At 34.9% G+C, this 20096-nt stretch overlaps 1 protein-coding gene across 4 annotated transcripts in view; it reads right to left on the reverse strand.

Moving 5' to 3' along the window:
• IFIH1 (interferon induced with helicase C domain 1) overlaps positions 1-20096 on the reverse strand; it is a 52863-nt gene that overhangs the window by 10845 nt on the left and 21922 nt on the right. For all 4 annotated transcript variants that reach the window (XM_027591042.2, XM_027591043.2, XM_027591041.2 and 1 more), the window contains 5 exons: positions 16479-16583; positions 10915-11135; positions 4414-4621; positions 3167-3384; positions 1850-1966 (listed from right to left, as the gene is read on the reverse strand). In XM_027591042.2, the coding sequence (XP_027446843.2) occupies positions 1850-1966; positions 3167-3384; positions 4414-4621; positions 10915-11135; positions 16479-16583 (869 nt within the window). The remainder of the gene's footprint in view (positions 1-1849; positions 1967-3166; positions 3385-4413; positions 4622-10914; positions 11136-16478; positions 16584-20096) is intronic.

Raw genomic sequence — 20096 nt, forward strand, 5'->3', positions numbered from 1 at the left:
GCCTTCGGCTCAGGTCATGATTCCAGGGTCCTGGGATCGAGCCCCGCATTGGGCTCCCTGCTCAGCGGGAAGCCTGCTTCTCCCTCTCCCATTACCCCCCTGCTTGTGTTCCTGCTCTCACTGTCTCTCTCTCTGTCAAATGAATAAACAAAATCTTAAAAAAAAATTAAAAAAAAATAAAAATATATATGTATTAAAGCAATGCCCCCATTATTTAGAAAGCCTGCAATGTAATTTAAGAAACATTCCCTTTTGAAGAACTGGTTTCAGTATTATTTCTACCAAAATAAAAAGTTAAAAGTTAGACTTGTAATGAGCACGAGGTGATGTATGGAAGTGTTGAATCACTATATTGTACACCTGTATATAATATAACACTGTATGTTAAAAAAAAAAACACCACCACACTGTATGTTAACTAACTGGAACTTAAAAAAAAAAGTTAAGTGGAACTTAAAAAAAAAAGTTAAAAAAAAAAACACCACCACACTGTATGTTAACTAACTGGAACTTAAAAAAAAAAACAAACAAACCCAGACACATAAGAGTGCATACTATATGATTTCATTTATATAAAGGCCAAAGTCAGTTAAAACCCATCTTTGGTATTAGAAGTCAGGATAGTAGTTATCCTTGGGGGATGGGTGACTGGAAGGAGGAATAGGGGTTTTTGGGGTGCTGAAAATGTTCTGTCTCTTAATCTGGATTTTGATTATACAGGTGTGTTCATTTTATAACAGTTTAGCAATCTATACACCTATGAAGTTGCACTTTTCTGCATGTCTGTTATACTTCAATAAAAAGTATATCAAAATTAAGTAAGTTAAAATGTAAGATGGCAACTTCTTTTAAAAATATATCCTGAGGATTTTGTTGGGTTTTTAAAAATGATTATGAGTAGAAATATGCAATTAAATTTATTAAGTGTAACTGAATAAGTAACAAGAAGTGAATGAAAATAAAGTATATTCAAATGTTCTGGTTCAGCTGTAATAGATAGTAGTCATCTTCAGAATTTCCAAAAAATTGAGCTATGGAGATTGGTCAGTAACATTAGGTTAGCACCTACTACATTTCAAATACAATATTGCCAATTATAAATATTTCATGTTATTTAATCCTAATATTCTATGAGGTAGATTTTCAATGATTATAATTATTATCAAGTACATAGAGCTAAAATTTATCATGCTTTTTATATTTTACAAAAGAAAGTATTGACATAATACACTGGTCATAATGTCCAAATAAACACAGTTGGTTTTTATAATCAGTGAAAATATTCATTGCAAAAGCATCATTAAAGTAAGTATTTTACTTCTCTACCATGTCAGTGTTCTCTTAAGAAAGTAAATATGCAAATTAAGTAGGATTCCCATTATCCTTACCAACTGTAATCTGGTAGCAACAAAATGGTTCCACAAAATGTCAGAAAACCAGTGTTGAAATTCACCAAGAAAGTAAAAAGAATAAAATGAACTACAGTAATCCCTCTAGTTTAGCTATACAACCCTTTCTACCCTCACCTCCATGCTCACATGTAGTCAAGCTACTCTTCATATAAACTGGAAAACTAAAAGAAGGCTGGAAGAGAGAATTCGCAGCAGTGCTTTGTTGTCTAACAATTAAAAAAGAATAAAACTGTAACTTATTTTGCTAAAAATTTAAAATAATATTCTTCAGATGGTTGGTATAAAATAATCTTTGCATCTTTCAGTTGGGTATGGTATTATAATGAATTGTTGAACACTACATCAAAAATTAATGATGTACTACATGCTGGATAAATGAACATAATAAAAAAAATAACAAAAAGAAATCTAATAAATATAAAACTTTAAGCACATACTTCTCTGGTGTCATCTGCAATTGCAAACTTTTTGCATGGCTCTTTTATTTGGTCTTTGAGTTGATCAATATTTTCTTTCACAGTTTTAATGGTACATGCATCGAGATTGGCACATATCTGGAAAAGAGATTTTTTCAATATTCAAATATTTACTTTTCCTTTTCAACTGATTCAATGTAGATTTATTTTTCATATAACAAATAAGGACCATGACTAACTAAATATAGCATTTTAGTACTGCTCTACTGTGGATCTGATTAACCAATACATTTATCTCTATGGACTAAAAAGAAGCTTTTAAATCTTGTTGGTGGATAATTCCAGAAAAAGAAGTGTATTTATTTTCATTCCTTAAATTCCATTTGCCAGCTGGAAAAACTGACGTGGAAACAGTGTAGCAAATTACAGAGATCGGCAGAGAATGGTTATGAGATAACCGTATCACATAAGACATTTTAAAAGTCATCTTGACATCCCTGGATTAGATTACCACCCTCTTCTACACATAACGAGGACAATGTAAAGCTAGGAGCAGCCAAAGCCTGGATGTGCCTGGATCTAGACTGGTGTTAGTCCTTAATCCCATAACAAATTATATCTTGGAACAAATAATTGTGCCTCTGTCTGTTCTACATGATTTTTACTAAATTCAACTTAAAGTAAGGGACTTAAAATATAAATGCAATTGCCTTAGTGCCAACATACTTCTTGGGTTACTCTGAATTCACTTAACACTTGAAATCAACAATAGTACTTTATGTGGTGCTACCATTTAGGGTCAGCTGACAAGTAGTACAACCTCAACTAAAGATTCTCATATCTCCATTTTCTCATTTAATTTGAATGACCCAGAATCTGAGAATCACACAGAACAAAAAAGGCACAGAAGAAAATATGCATTTTTGAAACTCATGGAGTATTATGAAAATTAGAAATTGTCATAGTTTGTGCATATTTCTGTATCAAATGGATCATCAGTTTTAACAACAAGAGTAGATATTTAAAATAAGGTATTTCACTTGTCCCAATTTTTCATTGATTCTATCTGTACTCCATAATTTTTGTGATATTTTTCTGTACCATAGTAATTTATTAGGGCATGCTACTGTTTTGTAGAAGATTGAATATGTTTAACTAAAACATACTGATTTCACTTAACCTATATCATAGAATACCTTCTTTTAGGCCCTCCATGGCACTTGGACCTAATCTTACTCAAAAAGCCCAAGAAGCTCTGGCATTTGCTTTTAGGGTTTTTGGTTGTTGTCCTTGTTGTTGTTGCTGCTATTGTTGTTTTACATAAAGTTAATGGCTTACTTTTAAAATGTGTTCCTTGGCTTCAGCTTGCCTTTTGGCTCCTCCAACACCTGGTGAAGCTGTTAGTCCTAGTATCTGAGGTAGAGGAATTACTGGTTTGCACTCTTTCTTGAGTTTATTGTTTTTCAACTTCTGTTTCAAGTAACGCCTCATGATGTTATTATAGACTGCTTCTTTGTTGGTGTGATGGCATTCATCAATGACGATGAGGGAAAAGTCTTAAAAGAAAATCCAAGTGGTTCATTTGTCCATACCAGCAAGGTAGAGTGAAAAAAAGTACCTTAAAGGTAGTAAACTGAGCTGTGACAGGGATATCTTTTCTTGAGCAGAATCCTGGCACAGACCTTTCACTTTTTAAGAGGGCAATGGGACTACGTTAGTCATCTGTACATCCAGAGGTCTAGGTATATTAATTATGAAACTATTATTGTTAGTTATTATCCCTACTTAAGAGATTAATTTCAGAAAGTTTATAAAGGTAAAAGTGTTATGGGATGGAATTCAATCCCTGCCTTACTCCCCCAAATTAATCAGGATTACATTTTTATTCTTTAATAAAACAATTTAATTTTAAGTTGATGAGGGTTTATTTTTATGTCAAATGAGAACCATACCATTTAAACAGAAATCATTTTGCCTTGTTTTAACACTGCATTTAATTATTACAATTATTATAATGATTATTTATACTTCTTTCCCTTTCTCTCACTTTCTCTTCCCTTCCCCCACAAAAGAGAAAGGATTAAATTTCATTCTATGGAAAAGATGGCATATCTAACAGTAGCCATTAGCATATGAAAATATCTTGTTGGTACCTAGAAATAAAAAGTAAATGGAAAGTCCAGTGAGTGCTTGATTTAATACCATATTCTTATGTAAATAAAGTAATCTAATTAAAAATGTATCATAATTTTTGTGTTTCCCCAAGAAAGTAGAAGAGTTTTAATGAAAACTTAAGCAATGAAAGACAATCTAAATCAGAGATAATCTTTTTATTTTTATTTTATTTAAGTAGGCTCCACACACAGAGTGAAGTCCAACACGGGGCTTGAACTCACGACCCTGAGACCAAGACCTGAGCTGAGATCAAGAGTCAGACACTTAACTGACTGAGCCACCCAAGTGCCCCTAAATCAGAGATAATCTTTTTAAATCAGCATTTTAAAAATTATTTAACTAATACAGCCTCTGTGCTATCATCAATATCACTGATTCTTCTTTTTCCCAAAATAAACACTTCAACCAACCTGAAAGCTGGACACCATCATCTCCTTTTTCTGAATTTAAAAGGGAGTTTTCAAGGATTTGAGCTGTACTGATGATAACATCATAGGTTTTGACAACTTCTGGAAATGATATTTTTAATTGGGTATCTCCACTTAATCCAATTGTATGATACCATTTCTTCAAAAATGGTTCAAACTCTTTGCGGAAGAGCTGTTCAACTAGTGGCACCTTGAAAAATGACAAAATTAAAAAGAGAGAGAGAGCATGGTCAAAGAAAAAGGAGTATTGATCAAAGGCCTACTATGTGGTAAGCATTATCAGAGGTGTTTACATTATCAGTTAATTAAGCATAACAACCTATCCATCATTACATTCATTAATTTGTCAATAAGCATTTACTGAATGCCTGTTAGGTGTAGACATTGTATCTGAGACATAAACATGTTTAAGATATGGGTGACAACTTTGAGGAACTCAGTCTAGCTGAGCACATAAACTAAGACTAAGCAACAAAAAACCACAAATTAGTAAAACACAGTGTAATAATTCTCCCATAGAAATACATACAAAGTGACAGCAAAAAGGCAGAAGTAACTGAGTACTCAAAAGAAGGGTTGAAAAAGAATTTTAATCTAGTAAATCATGAGTCAATGACAGGATAAATTAAAACCAAGGCTGGATAAGAAATAAATTCTGAATTCACAGATCAGGGCCAGACTATAAAGGGCTGTGAATAACATGCAGAATATTTTAAATTTAGTATAATAGTTATAGGACCCTTATAAATTGTTGATTTATTCCTGCTGTTTGTTTTGGGATGGGGCCAGAGGCAACATGCCTAAAAAACTGAAAGGAGCAGAGAACCAAAAGTGAGGAAGTAAGACACTGCCTAGGACAGCAGATGTGAGATGAAGGGGTAGACCACTAAAATAGCTTTGGTGGCTGAGAAAGAACAAAAGAGCAAACAGATTGGCAAAATAAGTGGAAATCTTTCAGAGGTGACTGGCATTTGCAAAGGGAGTAGTTGGCATTGAGGTTCCTCGATGTAATTGGCAAGTCACAGTATCTTTGCATTCACTAGCAAGTCAAAATGCAGGTCTTCTGAAGACCCTGACCTGTAAGACCATCACCCTGGAGGTGGAACCCAGTGATACCATGGAGAATGTGAAGGCCAAGACCCAGGATAAAGAAGGCATCCCCCGTGGCCAGCAGAGGCTCATCTTTGCAGGCAAGCAGCTGGAAGATGGCCACATTCTTTCTGACTACAACATCCAGAAAGTGTCAACCCTGTACTTGGTCCTCTGTCTGAAGGATGGTTATTAATTCTTCAGTGTTACATTTATACTCCCCAGTGATGGCATTACTCTGCATTATGGCCATTTGTCCCAATTTAAGTTTAAAAATTAAATTACCTTATTTCTCTTAGCATAAAAAAAAATTAAATTACCACTTTCAGTAATAGCTGAACCTGTTGAAAATTTTAATAAAGATTTTGTTGCACGGTAGCAAAAAGAAAGTCCTTTCAGCTGGCTCTCTGTATGTCACAGTACCTGCTGAAGGTGGTTGGGTTGACCCCTCAATGCTACACATTACCATTTAGAATACCTTCTAGATTAGGGAAAGGAATGACCAGGCCATCTTGAATGTTATATCCTCAGAGAATTTTTCCCACAGGAGCCTAGAGATGTACAGTGTGGCAAACAGAGAGTTGGCAGGAAGAGTTTCAAGGGCCAGCATCAAAGAGTAAGCATTATACTCCTCATAATATAATTACCAGATAATGTGATCAATGGTTATCTTTCCACTGGTCTGCAGAACATGTGTTATTCATCTTTTTACTTGAGGTGGGCCCCACTTATGTGTAAAATGAGGGCTGGCTGACACCCCTGGCTGAAAACAGTGTACAAAGAATAATGCTTTGTATCATTGTTCAGTATAAATAATGAAGTTATCTAAGAGTGAATGTGGAAAAGGAAGGGGTAAAGTGGAATCTATGAATTTCAAGGAAACAGTGCGGACCTAAAATCAATAACCAAGTTTGGTAAGTGGGAGAAAATAATACAAGGTGAGAAAAAAAAAGAAGAGAAACTTTCCATTCGTGTTCTTGTTTTTTGTTTTGTTTGTTTTTTGTCAAAGTAAAGTCTCTGGCCCGTCTGCCACACAATCACTTGAGAGATTTGGAAAATGCAGACTCCTGGGCCCCACGAAAGAGTCACTGAGCCTAGGGACCATCTTTGGGGACACAATTCTATGTGCATAACCTGCACTTATATGAAACCTCTCATGTGACAGTAAGTCTTTAGAATGTGAGAACCGCAGCTCTTCTCTCTCTTTCACAAAGTCATTTCTGACATATTTTTCTAAAACTATTCCTTTCATTCTACTTACACGAGACAGAGGAAATAATCTGAGGAAGAAGTAAGAAAGACTCTGAAGAAGAGAATGAAAATTAAGCTTAGTGGGAGGAGACAGCAAGATCCAGGGGAGAGAAAGTCAGCCCTGAAAACCAGTCCAGCCACTTACTTATTATGTGACCTTGGACAAGTTACTGAATCATTTCAGTCATTTCAATTTCTACATCAATAAAATGAAGATAATGTTAACCTACGGTAGCACTGTTGTGAAAATTAAATGAAAGAGAGGCTGTCATTTTTTTGGTCCTCAGAAAACTTCCCTGATATTTTGCTAATCCTTTTATTCCAGCAGTATAGTGAAAAAAGAAGGCCAGTTAGCTTCAGAAGATAAGGGTTCAAGTTTCAGCTCTGCTGCTTATTGGCAGGATGAGCCCTGACAGACCAATTAAAGCCTCAGAGCCCCAGTTTTCTGATGGGTAAAATGAGGATAATTATGGTTACCTCATAAAGTGCCTGTGTGGATTTAATGAGATACAATAAAAATAATTAATACTGTATCATAAAGTGCAATACAATTATTAATTATCATATTATTAATAAACACCTCTCATTTCTTAGAGTGTAGATTCCTGAGAACAGGATCTGCCTTCGATTTGCCTTTAAATCCCCTCATGCTGCTGAATGATTTAAGAATCTCTATGCCACAGAGTGACATAGCAATCTGGGGTTCTGCCCATAAAGGATGAGTCAAGACCTTCCAAAGAAGCAGTATCTTCTGGTCTATAGAACAAAAATAAGTTTTCACAGGAGGTAGCAAGTGTTGGAAATCCTGATACTCACTCTGGGTGGTGTTGACTTCCTACTGAAGGACACAGAGAAAGCCAGATGCAAGTCTGACATGGCTAATTGGGAGGTGTGTGGTCCTCTTGGAGCCTTTTCCTGAGATGTGACAGAGTGCCTGCCAAGACTAATCAAACCCAACTGCTACCCACTTCTGCTGAATCATATGGGGCTGCATTATAGCATCTGAAGGAACCTGGGATTTATCTCTCGTGATGTTGAAGCCCTAGATAGGAAATAGAAAGTCTGGGAACACAGGTGGTGTTTTCATTTCTCCCTGCATTTGAAGGCGATAACTTTGGAAAGCATGGAGGCAGGGAGATGAAAGTAAACGATGTTAGAGGGGACAGGATTTCTCTCTTCGAGATCAAGGGTTACAATACTATCTGTTAGGCTAAATACAGAACTAAGGTTATGTGACATAAAGGGCCTCAAATGAAGAGAACTGAAGCTCAAGTTACTTTAAAATTGAAAGAAATGGGATGATAAAGTAAACAGTTATGACATATATGGAAGAATTAGTGGAGAGACTTCTAGTAATTCCTAGGGAAAAACAATAGAGAAGCAGATGATGAATTAGACTTATGTCCTTAAGTGTCTACACAACGGTGCAGGGAATACGAATAATTAGTGAGGATAATTTAACATGTAAACATGGTTGCAAATGTGGATTTGTAAGAATTACCCAGATCCAATGAGATGAAAGATTTGTGATGAGCATACAGCACTGAAAGAAGTCATTATAAGAACAAGTTGCATTAGATGCGTACAAAAACCTGAGACCTGCAATGATCAATCAACGTGCATAAGATGAAGAAATGAATGTCTGCATTTGGAAATTAACTGCACAAAGACAACTTAAAAGAATTTTAGTTTAGCAGATTTTCAGACCAAAAAAAAAAAAAAAAACTGAGGCTTTTAGTTTATGGCAAACTCCAGGTGAGTCTGTGGGCGCCAGCACCAGTGAAAAAGGCAAACCTGGTCATGGGCTTAGAGTCACATCTCATCTTTCTTCCAGTCTGCACCAATAAGACTGTATCTATAGTATTTTGCCCAACTCTGGATGCTGTATTTGAAAAAGGTCCTAAATAAATGTCTCAAAAACTATGGGCACTCAAGATGATGAAAAATCTGGAAACCATGTTACATGAAAAATAGCTGAAGGAACTGGGAATATTTATACCAGGGAACAAAAAGAAAAATGACTTAGGAGCCACATTGCTGCCTTCTCTATGTGAAGGGCAGTCGTGAGGCAGGAGAATTAATTCTTACTCTGTATAATCACACTGGAAAGAACTCTAGCTGAGTGTGGATTCCTGAGAAACAGATTTCGGTAGGGCTTTCCATCAGTGCCAGTCATTCAAAGAATGGATCAAGCTATCTTATTAAAAGCAGGACTTCCTGGATATCCCAGCCTATTCTACTCAGCAGAGGAAAGAGATGAGATGAGAGCTGGATGAGAGCTGGATCTTGAAGTCCTCTTTCAGCTCTAAGAGTTTATGACCCTGGGGCCTGATAAAAGAAGGGAAGGAAATAGATGAATTAAAAATATCTCCTAGGTGTTGAGGCTTCATGCTTTGGAGGAGGGGGTGTAACTAACAAAGAGACAGTTAGGGAGGGAAGGAGAGCCTTTAAGGAGGGAGATGAAGGCTCAGTTTGAGGGAACTGCAGAATATTCAAATGGTCTCAAGAACTCCAGCTGAAGTATCTTCAAATCCGGTTAACTTTGTTCTTTTCTGTAAACCTGGCACTTAAGACCCTGTTCACTGGTTAAGGGGTTCCATTTAATTAGTTATGGAGGTGAGGAAGAGGGAGTGGGAGAAAGAACTAAAACTTACTGAGTCATTCCCAGGCTTGAGATAGGTTATTTAATTTAAATTTCAGAGCAACTATATAGGGTAGTATTATTTTGTTCATTTTACAGATGAGGGAACTAAAGCAAGAAGTTAGGACTTTGTCCAAGGTCAAACTACTGCTGGGTAGAAGGTGTATTCAAAGCTAGACTCCTTTGATTCCAAAAGATAATGTTCTTTATAAAGAGAATACTTGAAAGGCTATTCACAAATAAATTCTAATGTATCACTATCGTCACAAGAGAAAAAAAAACTGTTTTAATAGTAGGCATTCAAGTATAAAGAAGAGGTTTTTTGACTCAGCAGATACATACAAAATGCATTTGGAACTACACGATAGAAATTACTCAGATCATAGATTCTGAGTATGTTTCTTTGCTACCAAAAGGCAGGTTGCAACTAAAACCTTTGGCATAATAGAAATCCAAGAATGTAGAAAAGCTGTATAGTCTATTACTATATTTTTGGTAAAGGAAATGATGAAACTCTAGTTATTGTAAGTAATAGAAAAGACTATGACCATGGAAATGTATACTCAATTTTACTCCACAAAAGTAAAGATTAATCTGCCCAATGTACACATTTATAAATTAACAAACTCATTTATCTGAATAAAGCTCAAATAACTAGATTTTGTTTTACAATGAAGAGAAGACTTAAACCTGTTTATGAAGATTGTTCTTTAAATACCCCAAACTGTAAATTATTAGAGGAAAACCTCAGTTGCATTTCAAGTAACATCTATCTATAATTCTTGAAAGTTAGTTAACTATTTTCCTTTTTTAAAAAAGTATTTTATTTATTTATTTGTCAGAGAGAGAGAGCACAAGCAGGGGGAGACGGCAGACAGAGGGAGAAGCAGGCTCCCCGCTGAGCAGGGAGCCCAATGCGGGGCTCTATCCCAGGACCCTGGGATCAAGACCTGAGCCGAAGGCAGACACTTAACCTACTGAGCCACCCAGGCGTCCCTCTATTTTCCTTTTTAACTTGATTTAGATCAGCCAAATAGTCACTTAATTTTTTCTTTGTCTTCAAACAAATGATATATATTCTGGTAAGGAGGGCTTGCCACCTTTGACTAAGGGTCAACAGTTAAAGAGACTCCAAAAGACAATATCTGATACTAGATTCTAGTAATATTTTGAGGTCACTCATGTCCACGGACATGATAACTTAAGCTAGTGCCAGTTAACCTTAAAGAATATCTGGGTAAATGTATTATTCTTTACATATAAGTAACAGCTTTTTGATTTATGCTTTGGTGTTATGAAAAAAATTCATTTTAAAAGCTAATAACTTGAATATTACATACATCTGTAAGAGCAAAGATTTAAAATAAAATAAATTACTTGTTTTGACATTCCTCTTAATTACATGAAGTCTGCGTGATCCATTGTTACATATGTCATTTTACAAATGCGTCAGAAAAATAAAATGAAAATAAACACTGTGGTATTATGTGCTATTTGAATACCTTATTGACAAGGACTATAACTTTTCCAGGTTCAGATGCTTTTTTCTTTTTGTCCAAGTGATCCTTGGCAATGTAAACAGCCACTCTGGTTTTCCCACTTCCTGTAGGGAGGCATATAATGATATTTTTCCCCTCCAAGGCTGGTTGGGCGACTTCCATTTGGTAAGGCCTGACATGCAGTTCTGGCTCAGGAGATGCTCTTTCTGCCACATTCTCTTCATCTGAAGGAAATTTAAAGGTAGAAAAATAAGGGAACGGGCAATAAAATAACTAAGGCTAGTGAGTCTAAAACCCAGCACAGGCTTCTTGTGATTTAAATTGCTTTTCATGTGTGGTCCAAGCCAATCCATTTTTCTATTTTCTGTACCATATGGGTGTCAGCTCTCTGTTGGCATCTCCAGGGTCGACCCAGGCACCCCATTCTGGAAGTAGCCTGGGGGCAGAGGTACAGAGGGAGTGAATTAACAGGATGAAGGACAGGAGGGGAGGCAGCATGGGAGAGTCTTTTCACAGAGTGGGCAAAGCCAGGGGAAACTGCAAGAAGGGTTGCTGTACAGGATTGGCAGGAATGAGTCTTAATCCATCAGGCTTTCCAGTTCTTTGTTGAGCCCTTCCGCCCTACTTGTTTCTCTATAGTCCTGCCACCTACGGATCAAGAGGAACTGGGAAAGACTGAGTCATTGTTCTGTATCACCACTCCCCTTTACTTTTTATTGCAAAGAAGATATTATAGCTAATGGTACTTTCCCTCATTTGAAAAACTTTATCTGACAACCAAATACCCAAAAGCCTGCCTATCTATCTATCTACCTACCTATCTCAAATATCTAAAATGGCAAAACAAAACAAAACAAAAATCCTATTTTTGCCATGTGAGGTAGGTAGATTAAACGAAGCCATATTTAGGGAGAAGGGGAAAAACTCCTCCCATATCAATAACTGATATGTTGTCATTAAAAGATAAAAAATGATTTTGTTGATTTAAACTGACTTGTGACTAATTTTGGCATTTAGTTTTAAATTGTGATCTTTATCACTTCCTTATATGTATTCTCCATGTATTCATATTTTCCTGAAACTCAGAGTGTGATATATTAAAAATATTTCCAATTAACATAGATTTCTAAAGTTAAAATTCTCATAAATACTAACATGTATTAACTTTTTGAACATTAGAATAAAATTGTTACAACACATCTTGGTTTAAACATACTTTGTTTAAAAGTGATCATATTTATCTATATTGGCCAGGGGAAAACGATCTAAAAATGCATAATCTATCATGTGGAATGCAGTAAAATAAATATTATATCAATTTAAAAGCCCATCTTTTGCTTTCTGTAATCATAAGAAAAAATGAAATGACAGCACTTAGTACTTCATTACACATGAAGTGTTCCTTCTCTTATCAATGATTGCAATAAAACTAAACTAACAAAATCCCATTAACTTCACAAAAGTTGCTGATGGTTCCATTTCAACAATTGGATGATTCTATTTAAATGGGTTTTAGCTTGTTGTGATAGGTACTATCTGCACAGGTAGGAAAATTCACACCAAATATCACTTAGTAAGAGTCATCTACTAACCTGGCAGGAAATTTGCCTTCTGTATAGATGAATAAACAAAGAAGCAATGCATTTAAGTTATCTTTGGATCATCTGCTGATTCATTTAATATGATTTTCAGGAAAAACCCATTTAAGATCACCAGCATTTAAAGAAATACATTTACAAGTTTGCTCTACATGCTTGCTTTGAACTCTACAGCAATCATAATCATTCATCGTCTATTATATTTATGTAAGGTTCAAATTTATTTAAGAATATCTTTACTTCTCTGCTAAGTGGCTTTTATAGATGATCAAAACCCTAATATTCCACCTATATTCCCAGCATCGATTACCTAAATTTCCAAAAGAGCAAGAATATTTGCAAAGGAAGATGTACTTTAAATTGTGTTTAATACCAAGATCCAGGAATTTACTTTTGCTAAATTGATATTTAATCTAGGAAATTCCTTAAAAAAGATTAGCAAATTCCCTTTAATTTCACTCTTGGTATATTTTTGCATGGATTTAAAAAAATAATAAAATTCTGCTTCCCTCGCAATAGTTGCAGGTACCTCTTTAAATAATCAGTTTCCCTTTTTGTTTTTCATGCTTACTACTATATCCTTGGGTAACACAAAATAAAAAGGGAAACTTAGAGCAATTTTCTGTCTCTTCCCCAAGTAATCTAAGACGAAGTCAAATGAGTAAAACATCGATACCACTTATGCATGTTAGATATTTATTGTACTAATACATGTAAGATGAGTTAAGATGTTAAAAGGGCATTCATGTTCAAAATTTGATTCTGGAGCCAAACTCATGTTGTTTCTCTGCTACTTAACTCATCATGTACCACTAGTTCATTCTGCAGCAAATATTTACGGGGTGCCTATTACATGCCATGCAGTCCCAGGAATATAGTCCTTGTGTCCAAGGACTTCAGAGTCTAAAGTACTATAATGCTGCCACTGAAAATGTCTGGCTATTAGATAGATAGCTCAATTCGCATCTGTACTTTTGAGTCAAGTCCGGGAAACTTGATAGGTAGCCCCAAGTTTGAAAGGGAAGCACAGAGTGAACATGGAAAAAAAAAATGAGAGTTGGATTCATTGTGAGAACAGCATCCAAAGAAGAGCTGGGTGAGTGCTAAATATTCAGCCTGATTCTTGCCTTATCACATCCTCTGACATAGGGATGGAAGAATTTATCCACATAAGCAACGAGAAGAGAATTTTCTCTTCTCTGTCACCAGAAGGAGAGAACTGAGCTGGTGTCAATGAGCTAGGAGCCAATTTCCTTTATAAAAGAAATGTTTGGGTTTTTGTTTGTTTGTTTTTTTGTTTCTTTTTGGCTTGCTTTGAAAAAGCAAAATCAATTAAATGCAATAATGAATGTGGTATTTAAAATATGCACAAGCTTTGAATAACATTGTGCCCTTCCTCCACAAGAAATATTGATTGAAGACCTGGAAATTATACTATACCATATAAGTGGTCAAAAAATAAAATCAATAGGACTTAAATAATAACATTTTATTGGAACTACACCATGTGGCACATTTCATTCTCACATTGATTTTGACAGCTGAGTTATTCTTGGAGAGAAAAGGTCTGTCACTGCATGTGTTTGAAATCGACAAAGTATTCCTTTACCTATAGTATGTAACTACGGAAAAATACGCCATTCCAGCCGGACAAATATTAATAGGTACTACCTCAAAATAGTAAGGAAACACTTTCTACATATCAGGCCAATGTGTATTGCCAAATATATTGCCACTTTGTGAGATAGAGTATATCTCTCTAAAAATGAGAGACAGAAAAACAAAAAAGCCTTCCATAGCATAATGAGAATTTTTAAACTTTAAGAGCATCATTAATATGTTTTACTATGATGTAACACTTCTACAGAGGAACAGTGTTATGGTAGTGGGTCACATCCATGATCCTTATGTCCCACTATGTAATTGTTGAAGGTGGACAAAGGACATATGGGATAGAGTCCCTTTGATGTCAACTTCAAAAGTTAAAATACTATCCCAAACATTGTAATGCTTTTCAGAAATTCAATATATGTTTACCAATTTGCAATTTATCTAATCCTTTTTTCTGCATTGATTTCTACTTCAGTCTATATCATGCACCTGAGGGAAAAGAATTTCATAATTTTATAAATTTAGAATTTTACTACCCACTATGCAAAGTAATTCTTTGTTTCTAAGCACTGACCCCATCTAGAACATCAGTGGGTGTCCTCTGAAAATGTGTTTGTCTTCAAATGTATTTGCCTTTGAAAATGTATTTGCTTTTTAAAAGTAGGTTGCGTTCAGATTTATCACGTCTTTCATGCCACATTGAGGACTGAAAATCAGCAAATAGTTACATTTGCTAACAGTGCTAAATAGACAAAATGCCCAGCACATAGAGGATACCCATTTAATATTTATTGAATGAATGAATATTGTTGAAAAGCCCTTACTTAGACAAACAAAAATTAGGATGAGGTCCAGAAGCTTAAAACAACCATAAAGACTTTAAATTTAGCTAGAGCATATTTTGAGTTCTAACATCAAAAACATTTAATAGAAATTTTAATTATTAAATCTAACAACTGTATAACAAGTATGGAAAAATCAAATACAACCCACAGAAATAAGCACAGGGCAATAACTTAATAAACACTGAGTGCAGTAAACAGAAAATGAATTAACCCTTTAAAATCCTGGAAAGCTTTTAGGGCAGATCACCTCTTTTATGTAAATGATTTTGTCCCTTAAGGACTCTTCTAGCTAAATTTCTGTAATTCTTCTGACAATGCAGGGGAATCTGACGTACACAATATTTTCCAAGTGTTTTCTACAACTCGATCAGAGAACAAATGAATAATAAAGTAATTTGTGTTTCTTAATTTGCCAGTTTCCTACTGATTCTTAGCTGGCCACATTGCAAAGCATTTTTTGTTTGCTTATAATTTGTTAATTCTAATTATGAAATAGTTCAAACGCACAGACAAATATGGAAAGGTCTACAACAGATACCCAAGGATCTATCACCTCTTCTTAGAAAATGTTAACATTTTAGTTCAGTAGTAATCATTGGAATTGCACATTCAAACAACAGGAAGAAGCAATAGGAAATTGACCAGACTGACAGAATTTAGGCAATCTGAGAACAGGAAGTATTGCTGAAGTGTGGGACTGGGAAGAGGCGCTCTCATTTATTGTTGGTGTGATATCCAACTAATAGAGTAATTTGGGAAACACCTAATAAAGTCCTCATTTAGTGACAAAAATATTTTTTGGAAACTCTACTTCTATGCAAGGGCTATTTAGACAAATTGAAACTCTTTTAACTTCATGTGTAATTTTTAATTTTTCATTTTAAAAGGACTCCTGTTAACTGGGTGATGGGCATTAAGGAGGGCATGTGATGTAATGAGCACTGGGTGTTCTATGCAACTGATGAATCACTAAACTCTACCTCTGAAACTAATAATATGTTCTATGTTAATTAATTGAATTTAATTAAAATAAAACTTAAAAATAAAAAGTAAAAGGACTCTTCTTACCTGCAGTTAATCTAGAGTCACAATCTTCTTACTGACCATGTTAATTTTTTTCATTTAAAATGTATTTTGATTAAAAAAAAAAAGTAGGGTACGGGAACACACGTACCAAACTGCATACATGACTTAAATGCAGTCGACTTAACTGAAACAGAGGGCATAAAGAAAACAGATGACCTGACTCTATGGATTGTGACATATGTATATTCTTATCTACACCAAAAAAGATAAGGACTGGACCAAAAATGAGAGAGCTTGAGTCTAAGACTTTTATAAGTTATACTTTTAAAGAAAGTGAATGGCAAAGTTCCAAAATGACTTCAACTGTAGAAAAGAATTGCTTTAATTGCATAAATCCATTAGGGAGGGTACGAACAGCCCCCATGCTTTCCACTATATGGCGTCTTATTTCACAGTTTTTAAGGTTTACACAACAGTTAGGCAGTACCTGAATCACTTCCCATGGTGCCTGAATCACTGCCCATGTTGCTGTTATGTCCAAGACTTTCATCTAAGCAGCTGACACTTCCTTCTGCCAAACTTGTGTCTGATTCTGCAAAGGAAAACATTTTAAAATATTTTTAAAATATTTCTGAGAATAAACGTATTTTAACTGCACACCTCTACAGCACACAGTACATACAGTTCAATGCAAGTGGAAAAGGCACACCCAGATGATTATGAAGAAAAGGTAAGAGTTTCTGGCAAAAGCAACATTTAAAAACCCCACTATGGATGAGCAGCTGCTGGGTAGTGAATCAAACGCATATACCTACTTTACCGCATGTCCGATATGAGAGTAAATACAAACTTGTAAACACTTATCACTTTTGTTGTCCCCCCACATGGAAATTTTGCCCAAGAAAAGAAAATCTACGCTTGATAATGGCATTGAAACACAAAGTATTATATAGTAACCACTGGGTTATTTTAACATAATCTGGTAGGGAATTAATAAAGTATAAAAAATTAATAAAGTACATGGTTCTGTTAATCAGTTATGAAAATAACAGTTCAGTGATAAACATAACTTTAAAAATCTCAAAAAGAATTTGCTCAAAAAGAATCTCATTAAAGCCTAGCATTGCAGTTGTACTGGAAGCTTATGTGAGGTTGGAAATAAATGTTTTCCTTTGCTACAATTAAACTAAGCTTCCATCAAAAAGTTACAGTTAGGATGAACGTCAAGAGCATTCCCTTAATTTGTTAATCCTGATGTCTGGTTTTCAGTACTCAGTATCAGTTCCTTTTGAAAATCTTTTTTTTTCCCCCTCTAGGGAAGACTTCCCTCTTTACAGTTTATTGCCAAGGACTTATGCAATCTTACCCACAAGGATCAGAACTATTGCTAAACTGGTAAAAGTAAATAAAAGATAGCAACAAACGTCGGCTCTGGAATCAGGACTTAAGAAATTTGCTGTTGAGGTTCTTCTGAGCCTGGCTTGCCATTAGTTAAAGTGGGGCTGTTACAATTCGCCTCCCAGAATTTGATAACCATCAAGTAATCTTAGGTACAATTAGGTCTTAGCACTGTAGCTCAATTGCTCATGATTGGAAAATGAAATAAAAATCAAGGAGTTGGGGTATTATTAGGGCACGAGTTCCATTAAATAATGTTTTTAGAATTAATAACATTTCATATTTATACTTGTTACATAATTATCACTTCATGCTAAAGCTCCCAAACGCACTAAATAAATTGCATTAAAGTAGCCTTTAGCTACTTAAAACTAGTCTGAGTGTCACACATTCAGGGCTAGAAATAGAAATGGTTGAAAAACACACAAAGTATATTTTCAATAAAACTTCTCTGGAGAGAGACAGCGTACAACTCCTCAAAACTACAAGTATCTTCTTTTTCCTTAACCGGTTATTATTATTATTTTTTTAGTTGGTTCATTGAGGTATAATTTATCTTTTTATATATCTTTATAATCACTATTTTTAGGTTGTTCTTTTAGGTAGGTTTAGTTTGATGAGCCTGACAAATGTATACAGTTTGGCAACCAACATCACAAGCAAGATTTTTCTATCACCTCAGAAGTCCCCTCAGGCTCCTTTGCTGTCATTTCTCTCCTGCTGCCCCCTAGTAGTCCCTGATTTAGTTTCTGTCCCTACAGTCTGGCCTTCTCCAGAACATCTCATAACTGGATTCACACAGTATGTAACCTCTGTTTGACTTCTTCAACTTAGCATAAGACATTTGAGATGCATCCACATTGTTTATATCAGCAACTTGCTCCTTTTTATTGCTGACTAGTACTCCCTGAGCATCTGAGACATCTGTGACATCTCCCTTCCAACTTGAATAAACTTAGTCAGCGGGAAATATAATGGCATTACAGCCGATGCCAATCAAATATGTAAGACATCTTTCTTAAAAGTTAAAAGAAAGCTGATAAGAAATTTGTAGAAAAATTCTCAATGGACACACACACACTGTTTAAGTATATTAGCACAAAATAAATATACTAATGTGAAAATACTGTGCCTACCAGTTGTCGTAGATTAGCTCTCAAACTCAGATTTGAGGAATCCCTTATGATCACAAGGGAAAACCTGTATATCTCACTGAGAGATTTTAAATATGGCACTTTGCAATTCCCAGAGGTATGCCTTGTTAGAAGCTTAGAGGCGAGTGTGGGGTAGAACTGTCAAGCAGAAGAGTGTTTTGGGCAGATGTACTGATGAAAAGAGAATATGATTTATAAGGAAAAGGCAAGGTGTAAAATGAGATGGGGAAAATGTCATTGCAAGGATAATTCTAGATCTAGAAATATAGACTAAGATTTCCGAAGCAAAAAAGTAAATTTTGACATGCTTTTCATTTGTTGTTTTAAATATGGTATTAGAACTAAAGGTAATACCAAAAATACTAAAAAATACTAACAAGTATTATCTAAACTCTAACCCTGATTCTTTACGTTTCCCACTAAGTGTAATACAAATGGAAATTATACTTGATTTTCATTTCATTTTCTAATCGCTAGCAGTTAAACAACAATCTTAAAAGTACTTTGTATATATGTAAAGTCAAGGTTTTCCCCAAGCTTTGCTTTAACATATGTAAGTTTGGGGGAGTTGTTTAGTGCAATGTGCATGATTAATTTATAAATATTAAAGAAAGTTGCTACCAAAAATTGGGTATTATTAAGTGTATTACATGGATTATTTTGATCTTACAAACAAATTTGCAATGTGTCAGGAAGACACTGAGCTCGGTGCCTTCACAGATGTAAATTACACTTTAAACCTCAACATCCTATGTGGTAGATCCATTATCATCTTAGTTTTACAGATGACACGGTGGGGCCCAGAGAAGTTAAATGATCTATCCTGATCACACAGCTAGAATGGGGCCGAGCAAGAAGTCACCATTTTCTGAATCCAAGCCTGGTATTCCAGTGTTTTTTGATGATTTGTGCGAAGATTTATAAACAAGCAAACAATCCTATAGCCAAGTGTTAAGTGAAATGAAAGTTGGTTATTGTTGTTGTTGTTTTCAAGCATATGGACATTTTCATTGTAATGTCAAATTTTCTATCAATCTTGAAACGGTTTATCTTCCCAAGGGGGTGGGGGGGGAGTAGAGAGATTGTCTTATTCTGCTAACATTTCTGATTTCATCAATAGACTTTCGTTTACTTTGTATTTAAATATCCACACAAATTTTGAAATTTACTTTTCTGCACGCAGATAAAAGGAGGAACACTTCCATCCTTGTTAAACAAAATTAATTGGAATAATTCTGCTAGAGATAATTATGAAAATGAAAGTGAATATATAGAGGTCTATTTCTTTGTCATTTTGAGGATATATAAAATCTCCACTTTCTCAACACAAAAATAATTTTGTTTCCTAGGCAGCGAATTCTTATGCATTTGATATAATTTTTTTATTTCATAGAAAGAGAAATACTAAAAGAAATAACTTTAATAATAAAAGAAAATATATTGAATCTCCCATAACATTAAGAATGTCTTCCCCAGAGATTTTCTTCCTGCATTCACTTAAAGAAGTCATGTTTTAAAAATCACACAAACACACACACACATAAAGTCAGATC

The sequence above is a fragment of the Zalophus californianus genome, chromosome 3 (genome assembly GCF_009762305.2).
Source record: "Zalophus californianus isolate mZalCal1 chromosome 3, mZalCal1.pri.v2, whole genome shotgun sequence".
NCBI classification, from domain to species: domain Eukaryota; kingdom Metazoa; phylum Chordata; class Mammalia; order Carnivora; family Otariidae; genus Zalophus; species Zalophus californianus.